This window comes from Bombyx mori, chromosome 2 (genome assembly GCF_030269925.1).
Source record: "Bombyx mori chromosome 2, ASM3026992v2".
Classification (NCBI taxonomy): domain Eukaryota; kingdom Metazoa; phylum Arthropoda; class Insecta; order Lepidoptera; family Bombycidae; genus Bombyx; species Bombyx mori.
Window position 1 is genome coordinate 8,354,124 of NC_085108.1, and position 15,595 is coordinate 8,369,718.

General features: G+C 50.5%; 2 protein-coding genes across 2 annotated transcripts in view; one reads left to right on the plus strand and one right to left on the minus strand.

Moving 5' to 3' along the window:
* The window catches only part of LOC101738867 (uncharacterized), a 35,072-nt gene extending 27,500 nt beyond the window's left edge, over positions 1 to 7,572 (plus strand). Inside the window, exons 7-20 of the mRNA XM_038016780.2 lie at positions 58 to 131; positions 624 to 739; positions 845 to 919; positions 1,040 to 1,150; positions 1,221 to 1,368; positions 1,810 to 1,888; positions 2,015 to 2,137; positions 2,414 to 2,539; positions 3,418 to 3,520; positions 4,040 to 4,102; positions 5,094 to 5,188; positions 5,871 to 5,941; positions 6,032 to 6,144; positions 6,223 to 7,572. Coding sequence (XP_037872708.1) covers positions 58 to 131; positions 624 to 739; positions 845 to 919; positions 1,040 to 1,150; positions 1,221 to 1,368; positions 1,810 to 1,888; positions 2,015 to 2,137; positions 2,414 to 2,539; positions 3,418 to 3,520; positions 4,040 to 4,102; positions 5,094 to 5,188; positions 5,871 to 5,941; positions 6,032 to 6,144; positions 6,223 to 6,345 — 1,420 coding nt within the window. The 3' untranslated portion in view covers positions 6,346 to 7,572. The remainder of the gene's footprint in view (positions 1 to 57; positions 132 to 623; positions 740 to 844; positions 920 to 1,039; positions 1,151 to 1,220; positions 1,369 to 1,809; positions 1,889 to 2,014; positions 2,138 to 2,413; positions 2,540 to 3,417; positions 3,521 to 4,039; positions 4,103 to 5,093; positions 5,189 to 5,870; positions 5,942 to 6,031; positions 6,145 to 6,222) is intronic.
* Positions 7,573 to 8,750: 1,178 nt separating this feature from the next.
* On the minus strand, positions 8,751 to 15,329 carry LOC101738727 (uncharacterized). Its single transcript, XM_012696731.3, has 10 exons — positions 15,136 to 15,329; positions 13,327 to 13,413; positions 13,075 to 13,236; positions 12,831 to 13,000; positions 12,320 to 12,449; positions 11,969 to 12,110; positions 11,523 to 11,614; positions 11,164 to 11,305; positions 10,439 to 10,635; positions 8,751 to 9,272 (listed from the first exon to the last, which is right to left on the minus strand). Exons 2-10 carry the CDS (start codon positions 13,400 to 13,402, stop codon positions 9,154 to 9,156), a joined length of 1,230 nt encoding a protein of 409 aa, XP_012552185.2. The 5' UTR covers positions 13,403 to 13,413; positions 15,136 to 15,329; the 3' UTR covers positions 8,751 to 9,153.
* Positions 15,330 to 15,595: the final 266 nt, after the last annotated feature.

Sequence of the window (15,595 nt, forward strand, 5' to 3'; positions counted from 1 at the left end):
CCACGTGTCGAAATTCTTTGGTCATAAATAATATGCACATGCATGGATGGCTTCCAGGATCGACACGTGCATCGTGGGCGACGACTCGACCTGCGACCTCGCCCAGAATGAACGCTGCAGGACCGAGGCAGGTACGTCCTCTGTAACGTGGAGCCTCCCTGTGTGGGGGGTCAAGTTGCAGAACAACATCGTCCGTCTCGCTCCCTCATAGTTGTGTTACCTGTGAACTGTGACGGGCTGGTACACTGAACAAGGCAATAGCTCCAGTGTACACCCGGTGTATAGATCGCAATACTGAAGCTAAATTTTGAGACAAAACATCAAAATGAATGACTCGCAACAAGCTGTGCTTAGCGACAGAAGGCGCCCAGCTCGGCGGTGAAGGAATGTGGCGAGTCCATGCGTTAGTTCACATCCCCGTCCCCCGTCACTATGAAGTTCATGGTATTCTTATCTAGTTACTGCCATGACCCTTATCCTCGGAGCAATGTTCACCTTGTAGCAAAGTTTAAGTTCAAATTTTCAAAGGTTCAAAGGAACGAACTCTTCATCCAGTATTTCCTCCCCGAGTGCTGTCATATGTCTTGCTTCATGCTGGATGGTAATGGGGCCGGTGTGCGCAGGTATCTCTAGCTGCGGGTGTCGCGCCGGCTACGGGAGACGCGTGCACCGCGACCCCTGCCGGAGGGTCACGGCCCTGCTGCTCGCCGTCAGGATCGACAGGATGTACGACACCAAGGTGCGCACCGCGGGCGGGAAGGGCGATGAGAAAGTGTAAAGCTGCGCAATACATAGCTTAAGTACAAAGATACCTGTACTGATGAAAGACATCGTTGTGTTCCAGATAACGTGGGACCCGAAGCTGGCCGACAAGGACTCGGAGCTGTACCAGCAGCTCAGCTACGAGGCGCTCAGAGCCGTTAGTACTGTTTTGTTTGTGTTGGCTGAGTTTGTATGGTTGTGTTGAAGACAGTTGAATGTCCCAACGCAAGACTAAGGGCGTCCGTGACCGAAGTGTGATGTCCGCTCCTGTTGCCAGATCGACTCCGCCTTCTCGATGACTCCGTTCTCCGATGAGTTCGTGAGCGGCTCCGTGAACTCGCTGCACACCGACGACGAGCGCGCGGTGTTCGTCAACTACACCATCCTGGTGAGTCCAAGCGCGCGCCGCCGCCGCCCGCTCGGCACGGACCGGTCGTGATCTCTCCTGTCTCCCGCAGATGCAAGAGAGCCCGGAGTCTGTCCGTCCGGCGGTGGGGTCAGAGATACAGAAGCAGCTGGTGGGCGTGCTGCGGAGACGGAACAACAACCTTGGAGCCTCCGCCCTCCACGTGCGCTCCCTCGCGGGCAGCGTGCCGCCCCTGCACGGTGAGTACCCCACACCCTCATACTGTGCCAGTCGCGTACTGCGGGTACTCGATATTCTGTTCTTCAGTTTTTCACTTTCTATTATTATTGTGAATGATTGTATGAGTGAGCGTGCTCCTGACCGAGCTGGTGCACAGTGACCACCGGAGCGCCACGCTCCTCGGGACTTGCGATTTAAGTGTCAGTCGTTTTGTAGAACGGCTGCCCCATCATTAAACCGGAACGCATTACTGCATCGCGGTGGAAGTGTTGCGGAAAGGTTGCAGTACAGGTGGTGGTGGTACGTCCACTCCATGAGCATGGTGGTACTTAGAAGAAAACCAATCAGTAGTAAACGTACCGCCCCAGAACCTTTGTATAAGAATGATTACGTTTCACTTCCTCCACGATCAGTATCCTTCCCTCCCACACAATTATCTCAATAACGCCATCCCATTACAGATTTGGACGAGTGCTCGTCTCCGGAGTTGAACGACTGCCACCAGCTCGCCACCTGCACCAACACCTGGGGCGGATTCAAGTGAGTCTTTCTTGTATTACATTTATATTAAGTAGATAAAGACATCTTATAGAGTTCGTGGAACACCGCAGAACCGCAGAGAAGAGTTGGGTCTTGACACTCATGTGATGCATCAATTTGTTCCAGATGTGCGTGCCCGGAGACGACCCTGGACCCTGCAGGGGAGGGGCGCGAGTGTCGGCAGTGCGGCGCCTCCCTGTGCTCCGATCGCGGGGAGTGCGCCTATCGACAAGGGCAGCCGACCTGCAGGTATACCGTGAGCTTTACTATTACAAGTTTAAATATAAAGGTACTTGTGTCGTTCTCTCTACACGTGCGACTTCTGCACTCTTCTACGTTGTCCGATAACTCCTTGGATAGGTAATTACACATCGCAGTGTGCGGGTCGGGGCACCAGAGCACCGTTGTCAGTTCTCACTGTGGCAACTCTCAGTGTGCGTAGAGTTCCCACCGCACAGTTACGAGGCGGTCCCGAACTCGGCGACAGCCTGGCCCGCCCCGCTGTAAGCGCTATGCTATGTGCAGTTGCCGGTCGGGGTACTACGGGTCGCGCTGCGAGGTGGACGGCGGCGTGGTGGGGGCGGCGCTGGGGGCCTCGCTCGCCGCCGCGCTCGTCATCGCGCTCACACTCGCCGCGCTGCTCGCCTGGAGGTGCGTACACACACGGGGGCACGGGGGGCAGCGGACACTCACATGTGGGCACGAGACAAGCGCACGTCTGGGGACGGCCGACAAGTGACACAAACAGATGGTAGGATGGGAGGGAGGTAACAATTACGCGGGGGAAAATATAATTATCAGTCACACAGTGATCATACACTTGGGTACTCACACGGGACCATGGGGGGGGGACAAGGGACAATCACACACGCAGGTGTCCGTTATCATACATTATTTAATAGTTAGCAATGGACATACACATTCAATCATGATCGCATTATATAAAATTCGTGGCCCATATCCAGGTGCTTATTGCACGAGGGTAACCAGCTGGTACACGAAGACACTATCCAAAGGGAAAGTTTTTACGTTTGACTGTTTCTTACACGGTTTTATAAAAATAACTGACGGATATGGGTGAAATTTCAGACAAAGATAGTTTGGGGATATAACTACGACAAAGGGAAGATCTTCCACCGCGCGGATGATATTGCTCGGTAGACCGACGGTCCACTTGTATAACGTTGTTGTTCGGCAAGCAATTGTATCTAAGCGAGCTTGAATCGGGCATTGGTCAAATATCTTGTGTTCTATGATGTCTACCGCCAGTATAGTTCACAGCATGGATTGACACAGCAAGTTTTTTATTATATTACATGATATGGTCCGGGCAGCGCCGGGTGTATCTGCTGCAACAGAGATGACACTGTGTTCCCTTGTCGGTGCTTATGTACTCTACAGCTGCTGGCAGTTTGTCAGCGACCACTGTTTGTCCAGAAAAAGCGCAACATGTTGTATTGTTTCTTAATAAAAACCGCGAGTAGTGCTGCGGGGCACGTCCGAGCCTCACTCATGTGCTTGCTCCACAGCCGCAAGTGGTCCCGCGAGCAGAAGGCGGTTGGTTCCCCAGTGTTCAACTACATGACCGCCAACACCGTGAAGACGCCGCCGGTGGGACAGCCGCCATACCAGGTACTCCGCCCCACCACTTCTCACCTCCTAACTAACTTTGCCTTCCGACAGTAGAGACTCATTGATTATCTGGCCGAAGTAATGTCCATAGCTAACTTCCGTAACAAGAATACCTGTAGACATATTTTTTGAATTGCTTATATTGGTAATCGAGCTCACCGTCCGCCTAAGTGGTCACCGGAGTTCATAGACATCAACAATGTAAATGCCGTCACCCATCTTGCGACATGTGGTTTAAGTCTCAATTTAACAGTGCAAGGGCTGCAAGGGTCCTTCAAACCGAAACGCATTACTGCTTCACGGCAGAAATAGGTAGGGTGCTGGCATCTGCGGACTTACAAGATGTCCCACCACCAGTGAGATCCCAGTATTTAGTAGTCCGCGTTACGGTTGCGTCAGTAGTCGCGTCAGTAGCCGCGTCAGTAGTCGCGTCAGTGGTCGCTTCAGTAGTCGCGTTCGAGTTGCCTGGTGTGCACGGTCGCGTGTGAGGAAGGCAGCTACAGGTTGGCTGGTCCGCAGGTGACGCTGGAGGAGCGGCTGCGGTGGGCGCAGATCGCGGAGGCCATGGCTGCGCACTACGCCGTGAGTACCAGCCCTCGGATCATTTTCTGGGAGTCGAGTCGGGAAGTGTTAATGCATCCACCATACGTGTAGCTCTGACGTGATCTCTACACCCCCCGGTCTTTACCTGTGTCGATCTCTCCAGAACTCCACGTTAGGTTAGCATGAGGAGAGGTCGGTCAAAACTACTTGTCATAGTGTTTCTGTTGGAGGTCCCAAACGCCCAGCGCCGCCGACGACACGGCTACAGGTTGCGAACCAGCTGGTACATTTATAATATAACTAGCCACCCGCCCTATAGCCGAGTCCCGCGATGCTACCCGCGCTTATTGTCGTACGGCGGGTGACGCCGCAGGGTGAAGCTAGTCTAAAAAAAGCCTAAGTTACTCCTTGTATCATCAGCTACCTATCAGTCTCGTCTCGTCAAAATCAGTCCAGCCGTTCCAGAGATTAGCCGGAACAAACAGGCAGACAAAAATAAAATATATACTACTACTAAAATATATAAAATGTATACTTACTTACGTATTTAGTAAAAAGTGCTTATTTTATTATTACAAATAGACACTCCAATTTTATTTATTTGTATAGATAAATAAACTGTGGCAAACTGTAACAAAAAAGGAGAAAAAAATAAAGATTGTGCTCAGAATACGAAAAATTTCTATTTTTTTTATAGCTTAGATGGGGAGACGAACCCACAGCCCACCTGGTGTTAAGTGGTAACTGGAGCCCTTAGACAACTATAACGTAAATGCGCCACCCACCTTGAGATGTAAGTTCTAAGGTATGAAATATAGTTACAATGGCTGCCCCACCCTTCAAACCGAAACGCATTACTGCTTCACGGCAGAAATAGGCGGGGTGGTGGTACCTACCCGCGCGGACTCACAAGAGGTCCTACCACCAGTAATCCAGTTCTCCGACTTGTTATTATTTTGTGAGCGGCTCGTTCCCGACCCGGTGCGGTCCGGTGTCGTGGTGCTGACCGCGCACCGCTCCTGTGTTGCAGCCGGAGCCGCAGAGCATGACGACGCGCCCCTCCTCCGCCATGTTCGGCGCCTACCCCACGCTACCCCCCGCGCTGCCCCCAGTGCCGCTGCCCAGGTACCACTTCGTTACTTTTTTTTCCCTACCTAAGCTGATAGCCTTGAGAGGCTATTTCAGCGTAACCTTAACTAGTAGGTGAGCTCACGGGGCTCAAGCCTGACGACGTTGCTTACGCAAACCCTAGCAGAATATACCAGAGGATCGGAAACGCGACCCACTGAGAAGATCCGGCGAGAAACTCAGTGGGCTGTGTTTAATTTACTCACCGAACCCTTCGTTGCAAGCGACGGTTTCGACGAGAACGATGACCGGTGTTTGAGGTACCTAAAAGCACCGTTAGTGGATCGGGAGGATCCGAGATGACGTGTTTGGGGCGACGTCGACTGCTTTCCATTCTGTCCGCAGGATCGGGAATGAGTCCGTTACGTGTGACGTAGTGACGTGTTGTCCATGCGCTTGAATTTGCTGAAATTGAATATTACATTTTAGTGACAATAAGCTTACAGTTTTAGTTAGAGAAAAAAACCCACCTCACGTCTCCCAAGTAGATGGTGACATCTACATGGTTGTGTCCGTGGGCGCTCGGAACACGAGCTTCACTTGCAACTAAATACAGTATACGTGTTTTAAGATTTCGATGGACGTGCCGTTAGAACATTGGGTACGGACTCATCTCACGCTGGCATGTGTGGGTGGTCGTCCAGTGAGCACGTGCTCAGCTGTGTGTGTGTGTGTGCAGGATGGGAGTCCACGGCGTGAACACGGTGACGTCACGGGCCAACACCGCCGCCTCGCACCACAACCTCTACGGTCAGTATTCGAGTCGCCGACTCACAACAGATCCCTGCGCGATCTTTAGACGATCGATTTGTAATTGTGAATAATTTATAATTCGGTCAGGGTACGGCGGGCCGCTGACGGTGGACTCGTCCGGCTCGGAGTCATCCGGGCCGCTGCCGGACCGGACCGACCTGCTGATGCCGCGCCCCAAGTCCCGCGCCAGGACCCTCCAAGTACGTATTGCATCCTCCGCGCGGCGCTCCCCTCCGCCGGCCGCGAGGGCGCGCCCTGATAGCACTGGTACGTTCCAGAGCCAGAACAACATCTACTATGACGTGGACTACGAGAACGCTCCGGAGCCGCTGTACGGCACCAAGGGCATCCCGCTGTCCACCTACAGCGTCAGCAGGGGACCGCCCTTCTACAGGCCCTGACCAGGAGCACGCTTACATTCAGGCGAACAATACGCTTGTTGACACAACACTATTGTTAATTCACGATGATGAATATGGTGCTCGTTGAAAATATTGAAATATGAATTTGTTAGAAAATAATTAGCTTACACGTTGCATGCTGGAGCCCCAGCTTACTCCATTGAGGTCTCTGAGGCCACCTTTGTGTGTCCTCGCTCCGGCGCTGGACTGTCTGTGTCTGGAGACGGCGCTCGGATCGAGTTCCACCGCGTTATAATCTTAACCTAACCACATACACATGTATATACTCTTTCTGCGGGAAAGGGATAGAATATCCCTCCTCATTTTCAACCAAAAAAAAACCCTAGTCTGATCTGCACAAGCACCTGAATAACTCCTTCAATGTGACCCCCCGCCCCCCGGCCCTGTCGAGCGCGGGGTCGCATCGCCCGGGTGGCGGCGTTATACCGGGACAACATCCGACCTTCTGGATGTGTCCCTCGACTGTTTATCCTGAGGACGGATCTGCACTGCCCCCGGGGACGCGCGTCTGCCCCCCGGGCTGGTGGCTGGGCCGACCCCGTGGCGATGTTAAGTGTATATATAATGATTAGAATTAATTAGTAGCACGGTGTTAGCGCTGAGGACGTTAGCTACTCAGTCCTGCGGGGGCGGAGCAGGTCCCGCCCCCTCGGGGACTATGTACCACAATGTAGTCTGTGCTGTGTGTCCTGTGTGACGCGCACGACGGGCACGTGTGCTCATGAGCTCATGGCCCGGCGATGGTTCATCGAGATCCTCGTCTGCTCACGAATAATAATTAAATTATATAATTAAGAAGAGTCAAGTGGGTACCTATACGTAGGCACGGCAGCTTTACACGAGACCATGGTCAGCGACAACAATATTGATTTACTGTGTGTATATTTTTGTTACTGATATATCAATGATTTTTGTAACTAATTTTTAACTATTTTCAAATGTTGTTTATGGACAAAACTAAAGATAATAAAATAATGTCGGTTGACGAACAGACGAGCCAACGCTACGGGGTCGTTGTGTGTCTGCCCGCGGCACACCGGCACGTGCATTTAGTAGTGCATAGTGCGCACGTGCACACGAGCACATGTGCACTTGTGTGATTACCTCAGGTCGGCGCATCGAGCGTTGCATTTTGTACTGTGTTTATATTGTTATATATATATATGTATAGATAGTTATGTTTGTGGAATATACGAATACAACGAACTATTGTCTTTTATTTTATGCCTATCCTTAGAACTAGATTGAGATAGAGGGAGAGACGGAGGCCAGGGGCGCTCACAGATTAACCTACATACAGTACCTGTTATAACACCTGTATGTAGACTGTACCAGTGGTCCACGAGGGTCCGGGCCGACTCTTGGGCAGGGTCGATTTCTGAGGAGTAACTTTTTTTTTATTGCCCTTGTAGGCAGACGAGCATACGGCCCACCTGATGGTGAGTGGTTACCGTCGCCCATGGACTTCAGCAATGCCAGGGGCAGAGCCAAGTCACTGTCTACCGCTTAATACTCTCCCAAGCCTCGTTTGAAGAAGGACATGTCTTAGCGCTCGGGAAACATCGTGGAGGGGAGCTCATTCCATAGCCGGATGGTACGTGGCAAAAAAGATCTCTGGAAACGCGTAGTATGGATGAACTCTACTCCGGTGGCGGGCGGTGCGATGGTAAAAACGAGATGTTGGTATCATCTCGAACAATTCCTCAGAGCAAACTATTAGTGGTCCTAGCGAGGACGACGTGCTGAGTGTAGGAGCCAGGCAGCGCTCACCTCGCTGCCACCCTCCGGTGCAATTGTCATCATACTTATGTAGTCACTACACATATATGTACAGCACACAACGACAGGACCGGTCACGCTGCGCCTCGGGATTTACTTTAAATAAAAACTTTCACCGAAGTACGAATTAAAACTATAACGCTCAAATTCGCTTCCAGTAGAACTGATGACGGACTGTTTGTTTTTCTGCAATGCTTGTATAGTCGATAAGGCATATCTACAATTATCGACCTGGTTTTACTGGTGGTAGGACCTCTTGAGAGTCCGCGTGGGTAGGTACCACCACCCTGCTTATTTCTGCCGTGAAGCAGTAATGCGTTTCGGTTTGAAGGGTGGGGCAGCCGTTGTAACTATACTTGAGACATTCGAACCTTCGAACTTATATCTCAAGGTGGGTGGCGCATTCACGTTGTAGATGTCTATGGACTCCAGTAACCACTTAACACCAGGTGGGCTGTGAGCTCGACCACCCATCTAAGCAATAAAAATACTGGAAAGGCCTCCGGGCCACCAGTAACCTTTCAATCACAAAAAAAAGAATGCACTACCTAAAAGTAGGAAAGGACAGACAGATATTTAATTTAAAAAAATAATAAAACAACACATTTCTTTTACTTATATTTATGTATAATTTTCACAATAATGAAATCGTTATAATTAAACTACAAACTAATAAATGCAAATATCTGAGTACTCAAATCGATTCAGCTCTGTATTCATATAACTTTCTTGAGATTCTATAATTTGCCTTGAGTGTGTTTCACAAGTGCTAATGAATAATTACTAAGTACTACTATCTGCTAAATTGTTATTAAAAAATAAATTATTATAGCGAACCTTCATAATTGACTCTGACATCTAGAATTATGAGCCTGATCAACTAATAATATTAACGAATAGTTTTAAAAATCAAAATACAATGAAACTTGTAATTGCGACGGAAACAACTGGATACTGGTCAATGTTCGCTCCGCGGCCGCGATGGCGCCGGCTTCGAGCGCCGCGAGTCTACTTGAGGTAGCAGTTGTTGAGCACGTTGTAGTTGAACCTGTACCCTGACTCCGGGACGCCGTCCGTCACCAGGTTGTCGCTGTGGAAGTGCACGTACAGGGGGCCCGGCGGGATCGCTAAAAATCGGGAAAATTATGTACTAAGATACTGCTTATTAAGCATATTATATAAGCGGTAGGCAGCGGCTTGGCTCTGCCCCTGGCGTTGCTGAAGTCCATGGGTGACGGTGACCACTCACCATCAGGTGGGCCGTATGTTCGTCTGCCTACAAGGGCAATAAAAAAAACAATTATTTAAGAAATCTCTTCCAGCAGACCTGCGAGAGGATTATGAGAATAACAATTAAAAGTGATGAGTGTGTGTAGAACAGCTAAAATAACAAATACAACATGAGAATTATAGTAATGCACATACACATAGCAAATATTGTTAAACTTGAATACAAAATATTATAAGTAACACTCGTATATACGAAGAGTATAGAACAATGATCATTCGGTTGATGAGAGATAGAATTGTCTGAACTTGTATTTAAAAACAGAAACAGATTTGCAAACTCGGATGTCAGCCGGCAACGAATTCCACAGTCTGACCGCGCGCACAGTAAAGGATTGAGAATAGAAATTGGATTTGTGGGAAGGGAATAACAAGACAGAACGTTGGTTATGATAGTTAGTGTATGCGCTGCTGAATGTGGCGCAGACAACTTGAGATTTAGATACGAAGAAATCACTGATAGCCAAAGAATATCCGTCTATTATATTTGCTAACAACTAACTTATTCTATCTGTGTATGTGGTGAGTACCGCTGTATCTATATGAGTGCTGGACGTGTACTGGCGCTATAAGCTACGGTGTGAGTAAACCAATGCAAAAGTGCTGATGTGAATGCGCGCCTGCCCTGTGCAGGTACAGTTAGGAAGGCACTCAAATCGGCGTAGAGGGACCTGTCCTGCAGCGTGAAGAAGCTCCAAGAATCAGAACTACTCTGTGCCTTCTGTAGGCTCGGACTGACAGTGCACTGCTCGTGAGAACGAACCATATATCCAGTGGACTTGGTACTGTCGCTCGTTCCATTAGCTCGCGGGACCCGGAGTCGCGTCTTGTTATCTTGACGCTCATACGATACGCTCTGAAGCGTGAGGCGACCCTCGTATCACCAGCACACCAACTTAATCTTAATCGTGTGCGAAGTCTGAATGAGCCACCGAATTTGGCAGCTCGTGGCCCTTACGGCGACGTAGCTATGACTATAATGAATTCAACACGATAATTAACTCACAAGCTACGATCTGGTCGGCTGCGCTGCTGCCACAGAACTTAGTGCCACGCAGCCCGTCAGCGGTCTCGGCCTCCGGGATGAACAGGTAGTCCTCGGACTGCGCCACGCCCTGGGTGACCGGGTTGATCTGGCAGTCCGTGTCCAAGTACAGGTTCTCGGAGTCCCGGTACGCCAGTTCGAAGCTCGCCGACGTTATCCTGGGAACGCATTGTGTGCGCTTAATACACGAACATCTCCGTGACGTTTTTTTTTTGCCCTACCTAAGCTGAGAGCCTTGAGAGGCTACATCAGCGTAACCTTAACTAGTAGGTGAGCTCACGGGGCTCAAACCTGACGACGTTGCTAACACTGCCCCTAGCAAGAGCCGTGCTTCGCAGAATCTACCACCGGATCGGAAACGCGACCCACTAAGAAGATCCGGCGAGAAACTCGGTGGGCTGTGTCTGAGGGTTAATTTACTCATCGAGCCCTTCGTCGCAAGCGACGGGTTCGACGAGAACGATGACCGGTGCTTGAGGTACCTAAAAGCACCGTTAGTGGATCGGGAGGATCCGAGATGACGTGTTTGGGGCGACGTTGACTGCTTTCCATTCTGTCCGCAGGATCGGGAATGAAATCCGTGACGAAGCTAGCAGATAGTCTACAGAGTACAAAGTCGTACAAAGCGGATGCGGGGTTGCGGGTGGACCTTCGAGTGTAAATAGAATGTGAGAGTAGGTACTGACTTGACGCCGCAAACGTCGGAGGGTCGCTTGAAGCAGGTCGCGTAGGCCAGGTTCGCGATGTAGGGCCCCGCGCCGCGGTTGTAGTTGAACGACTCGAACGAGCCCGACCGGTCCGGGAAGTACTGCAGGCAGCCGGGGGGAGCTGCGGGACACGCGACCAAGTGTACCAGGCCGCATGTTGTGCTTCCGCAGAACGCACACACACAGCCATACTCGTTTTGGTAGTGTATATTTTAGACGATCAAAGTATGTACGTTTGATTACCTAGTTGTCATCTCTTGAATACGCATCGTACTTCGAGTACTGATAATGCTTTTGACAGTAGACAGTTAATGGAAGAAGTAGGTGAATGTACTAACCGATGAGATACTCGTCCCGGTCGGCGGAGGACGTGAACGGGGTGGAGGGCAGCGACGACGTGATGGCCTCCAGGATGCCGTCGCGGTACTTGCTGTGGAGCGCGCCAATTATACCTTTAGGGTCAATACTACACGCTATCTCTTATGTGCTGTTGAGAGACATTTTCCCGAAGCTAGCTTTTGAGTGACGGCAAATAACTGTGTCTTGCGAATTCTATTTGTATCTCCTTAGCCTCAATGTCACAGGCCTAGAGGCTACATAGAAAATGAAGGGTTATAGATTCCCCTCACCATCGCACGTTGTTATTTATTGAAACAAAGTGTTAATAAACATTTTTCGCTAAATGTTGAAAGTTATTTGTAAAGAAGACGGCGTTGAGTTAGCACACAGACGGCCCGGCGGGACCACGGGACCAGCCCGGCCCGGCTGCGATAAACAGGCTTACCCGAGAGTGTTGAAGCACTCGAGCTGCGTGACCTTGATCTTCCAGGTGGCCTGCGGGAGGTTCGGCTGCGTGTTGCGGTCCGCTATCTTGAAGTTGATGCGGATCGATCGGCTGTTCGTGGACGCGTTCACTCGGATGTACACTGCGCATTACAACAATATTATACAGGTACCAGACACTACTCAAGCAGTACAACACTAGTTCTAGTTGTCAGACGTGCGGGGAGCCCGCGCTGCCACTGCCTGGGTCTTGAGTTGTGTCTGTGGACGCGGACTCCAACTGCGGTGTCAGTACATCACACCGGTAGTGACGATGGAGAGACAGAGAGAGAAACAGATAGAGAGTGCTCACTGTGCTGCCCGTTGTTGTCGCCGCAGAGTGCCGGCAACAGATCGGAGTTGGCCTGCAGGTTTGTCACTTGGAAGATGTCGTTCCTGCAGGTGTAGCCTGGGCGCTGGGTGACGTTCTCCACTGACTCTACCTGAGAACCGCAAGTCAAATGAAGCCATTGTGTGTAAGTGATCTGTGAGTATTGCATATTGATCTAACGCAGGGGTTCCCAAACTTATTTTGTCTACTGCCCACTTTAAGAATAAATTATTTGTTAGCGCCCCTATATTTTCACCTACTTTAAAACCACTATAGCGAAAGATCAGTCGATGTCTAAGAGTCCCCCTAGATGAAATTACAAATCGTCTCCCAAACCTCTACACAACGCCCCTTTTTTTCTGGGTCTCTTACCGCCCCCCTTTAGACCTGCAGCGCCCACAACGGGGCTCTATCGCCAGCTTTGGAAAAGGCTGATCTAACGTAATAACGACAATGCAGCAAAGGTACGTCGAGTGGGATGGGTGGTAAGTACCGTCGTCGGCGGCGCGAGGTTGAAGGTCTCGAAGTCTATCCTCATCTGGCACACGTTGTTGTTGTTTATTTCCACGTTGTAAGAGCACTCCAGACCCGAAGACTCCCTGTTCAGCGGAGGGTTGATGAAGACTGCCACCTTAGTGTTGGTCCGCACATCGCACGCGTTCACTGAAACGATGTTACGGCTTATAGCTCCTCTGTTGGCTGGGTCGTTGTACGAGACGAGCAGGTTGTACACTCACGCGCGCAGCAAGTGGCGAACACTCCGCAGAATCCGATGGCCTTCCCTCCCTGCGTGTTGCACTGGTTGCGCGAGAGGCACACGCCCCCGGTGGATCTGTCGGAGCCCAGGCACTGCTCCCCGTTCCCGACAGTGAATATACTCCCCGGAGACTGCCGCGGAGCTGAGACGATACAAACACTCTGTTGCAATGGAAAGACTCATCGAATACATTATGAAATAGCGCCGTGTGTTGGCTAGCTGCCTCACTCACATCGGAGGATGTTGTCGGCGGCGCAGTGCGCTGTGGCGAATAACAAGAACAGCCTGCTCAGAAATTTAACAGCCATGTTGATAGCTTCTGCAACAAAAACAAAAATGTATTACGGATTTAGCAGAGTTTGAGCTGAAGAAACTTGATCCCAGCTGCACTTTCCCAATGTTGTTCAATGTGCAGGATTTGTTTATCGTCCCCGGGGAAATGGTTTTGTTGTCTTCTATGTGAAATATGCCCACACCCAGAAGAGAGTTCGTCCACCGCCCTGCGTAATGTTCTGATAGCACGCTCCGCACTCAACTAAGGGTTCACCACCCCCGGGTGCGCCCAGCAGATCGCCTACAACGACCCTTACAAAAAAGATTGACATAACGTCAGTGGCCCCGCGGCACAGCGACGCAAGCTCGCCAACACCAAGCATCACGGAGTTCCCGGTTTAGTCTCTGCGAATCTCGTTAGTGGGTCGGTGACCGAAACTGACTATTCTGGTAACTGTTTTATTGAATCTATACCTCGGCTAGACCCCGCATCACCGATCGTAAATCATAAGTTTACCGTGAGTACAGTTAACTGTTAGCGTCTAGTGAGTGGGCGCGTCTGCCGGGGCCGGTTCCGCCGTGACCCCGGCTACCTCTTAATTTACGTACGTACACAACATGAAATACGCGAAGCCACTTGGTATCGAGTGATTTCTGAAGCTTATATGCCTACCTTGAGGCGTGAGTCCGGCACTCAAGTTTAAATTGCATTCAGTTGTCCGAAACATGTATACCTGAATGAAGTTACTATTAATTGATTCATAAAAATAATAACCGGTTCTGAGTCTTAACGTCCGGAAGTAAGGAAGAGAAGCGGGCCGGAGGTGAACGCTCGCGGCATTGCGCCACACGCGGCCCGCCCGGCCCGGCACCGGCCGCCGGTCCGCACTCACTGCACCGACCGGTACTACTCTATCAAGTAACGGCGCTTTATCGCTGTGTGACGACACTGACCGGCGCGCGGCCCTTGTCGTGGGAAGTTACGAAGCTCGCCTACACACTACATACCAGACTCGGCCACATCTGCCCGACCTCCCGTTTAGCCCGTTAGAACCTCACACAGAGTCCCTGGGGCGCCCGGGGCCCGGTGCTGCGGCGCGTGTCTCGTGCCAGAGGTTGCGAGCTCAACTTTGAGTGGTTGCTGGTGCTTTATTTATTTTGGTAGCGACAACATGTCCGCGACGTACTCATGCTCGCGGTTGACAAATCAAAACAACAAATCTCAACTACGATTGAGTTGAATTGATTAATTCTTGGAACTTGAACGCTTAGTCCTGCGTCGCGGTAGAACGCGGCATGCTGGATGGCAGCTGCCGGCGCCCCGCACGCCCTCCCAGCAGGGCCGGGGTGCTACCGTACCTACCGCCTGCAATGTCTCACACATTGAACGCGGAGCTTACACACTTCACAGCTTTTTTCTTAACCGTTATTATGACACTCTGTACTGCTGTTTATTTTTCTAATTTAAAGATTTTACCGAACAATTCGGGAAATATTAAAACAGTATCGCGTTCAGTAAATTATGTATTATTAGTGTGACAAATACTTCAATATACCTAATTATTTGATGTTGGCAAATCAATCTCAGTCACAAAACACATCTGTGCGAAGAGAACGAAAGCACCGCGGGGTCACCAGACCTGGCAGCCTCAGGAAACAGACGAGCGACTCGGTTTTGTTACTGATTTAGCACGTGTATTATGAAGTAGTGATATTTTATAGAACTTTACTATTAATAATATTTAGATATAGAGCGGTGTGTACGTACGTGCGTGTGTGTCGGCGCGCAGAGTCGGCGGGAGCCGGCCACTGTGCGGCGCGCCCTTATATACCGGACACGCTCGGGGAGCTCGGCTCGGCCGCCGGCACGTCACTAGCGGGAACTACATACTGAATAAGTCGATTTCAGTATTCTAAATAATACACTTACACGTTGTAACGCCATCAGTTCTTTTTATTTTTCATTTCTGGAATCAAACATATAACAAAATAAAGTCTCCCATAAGAAAAAGTCAAGGTATAATGGCTTTGCGACGTGTGTGACGATGATGGTTGACGGCTGGAGCCGGGCAGGCGCGCCCCGCGTGTTGCGTGCTACATACCGCTCAGTACTCTCCGCAAGCCTCGTTTGAAGAAAGGCATATCATAGTGCTCGGCAAACCGTGGAGGGGAAGCTCATTCCAGATCCGGATAGTACGTAGGAAAAAGATCTCTGGAAACTCACCGTC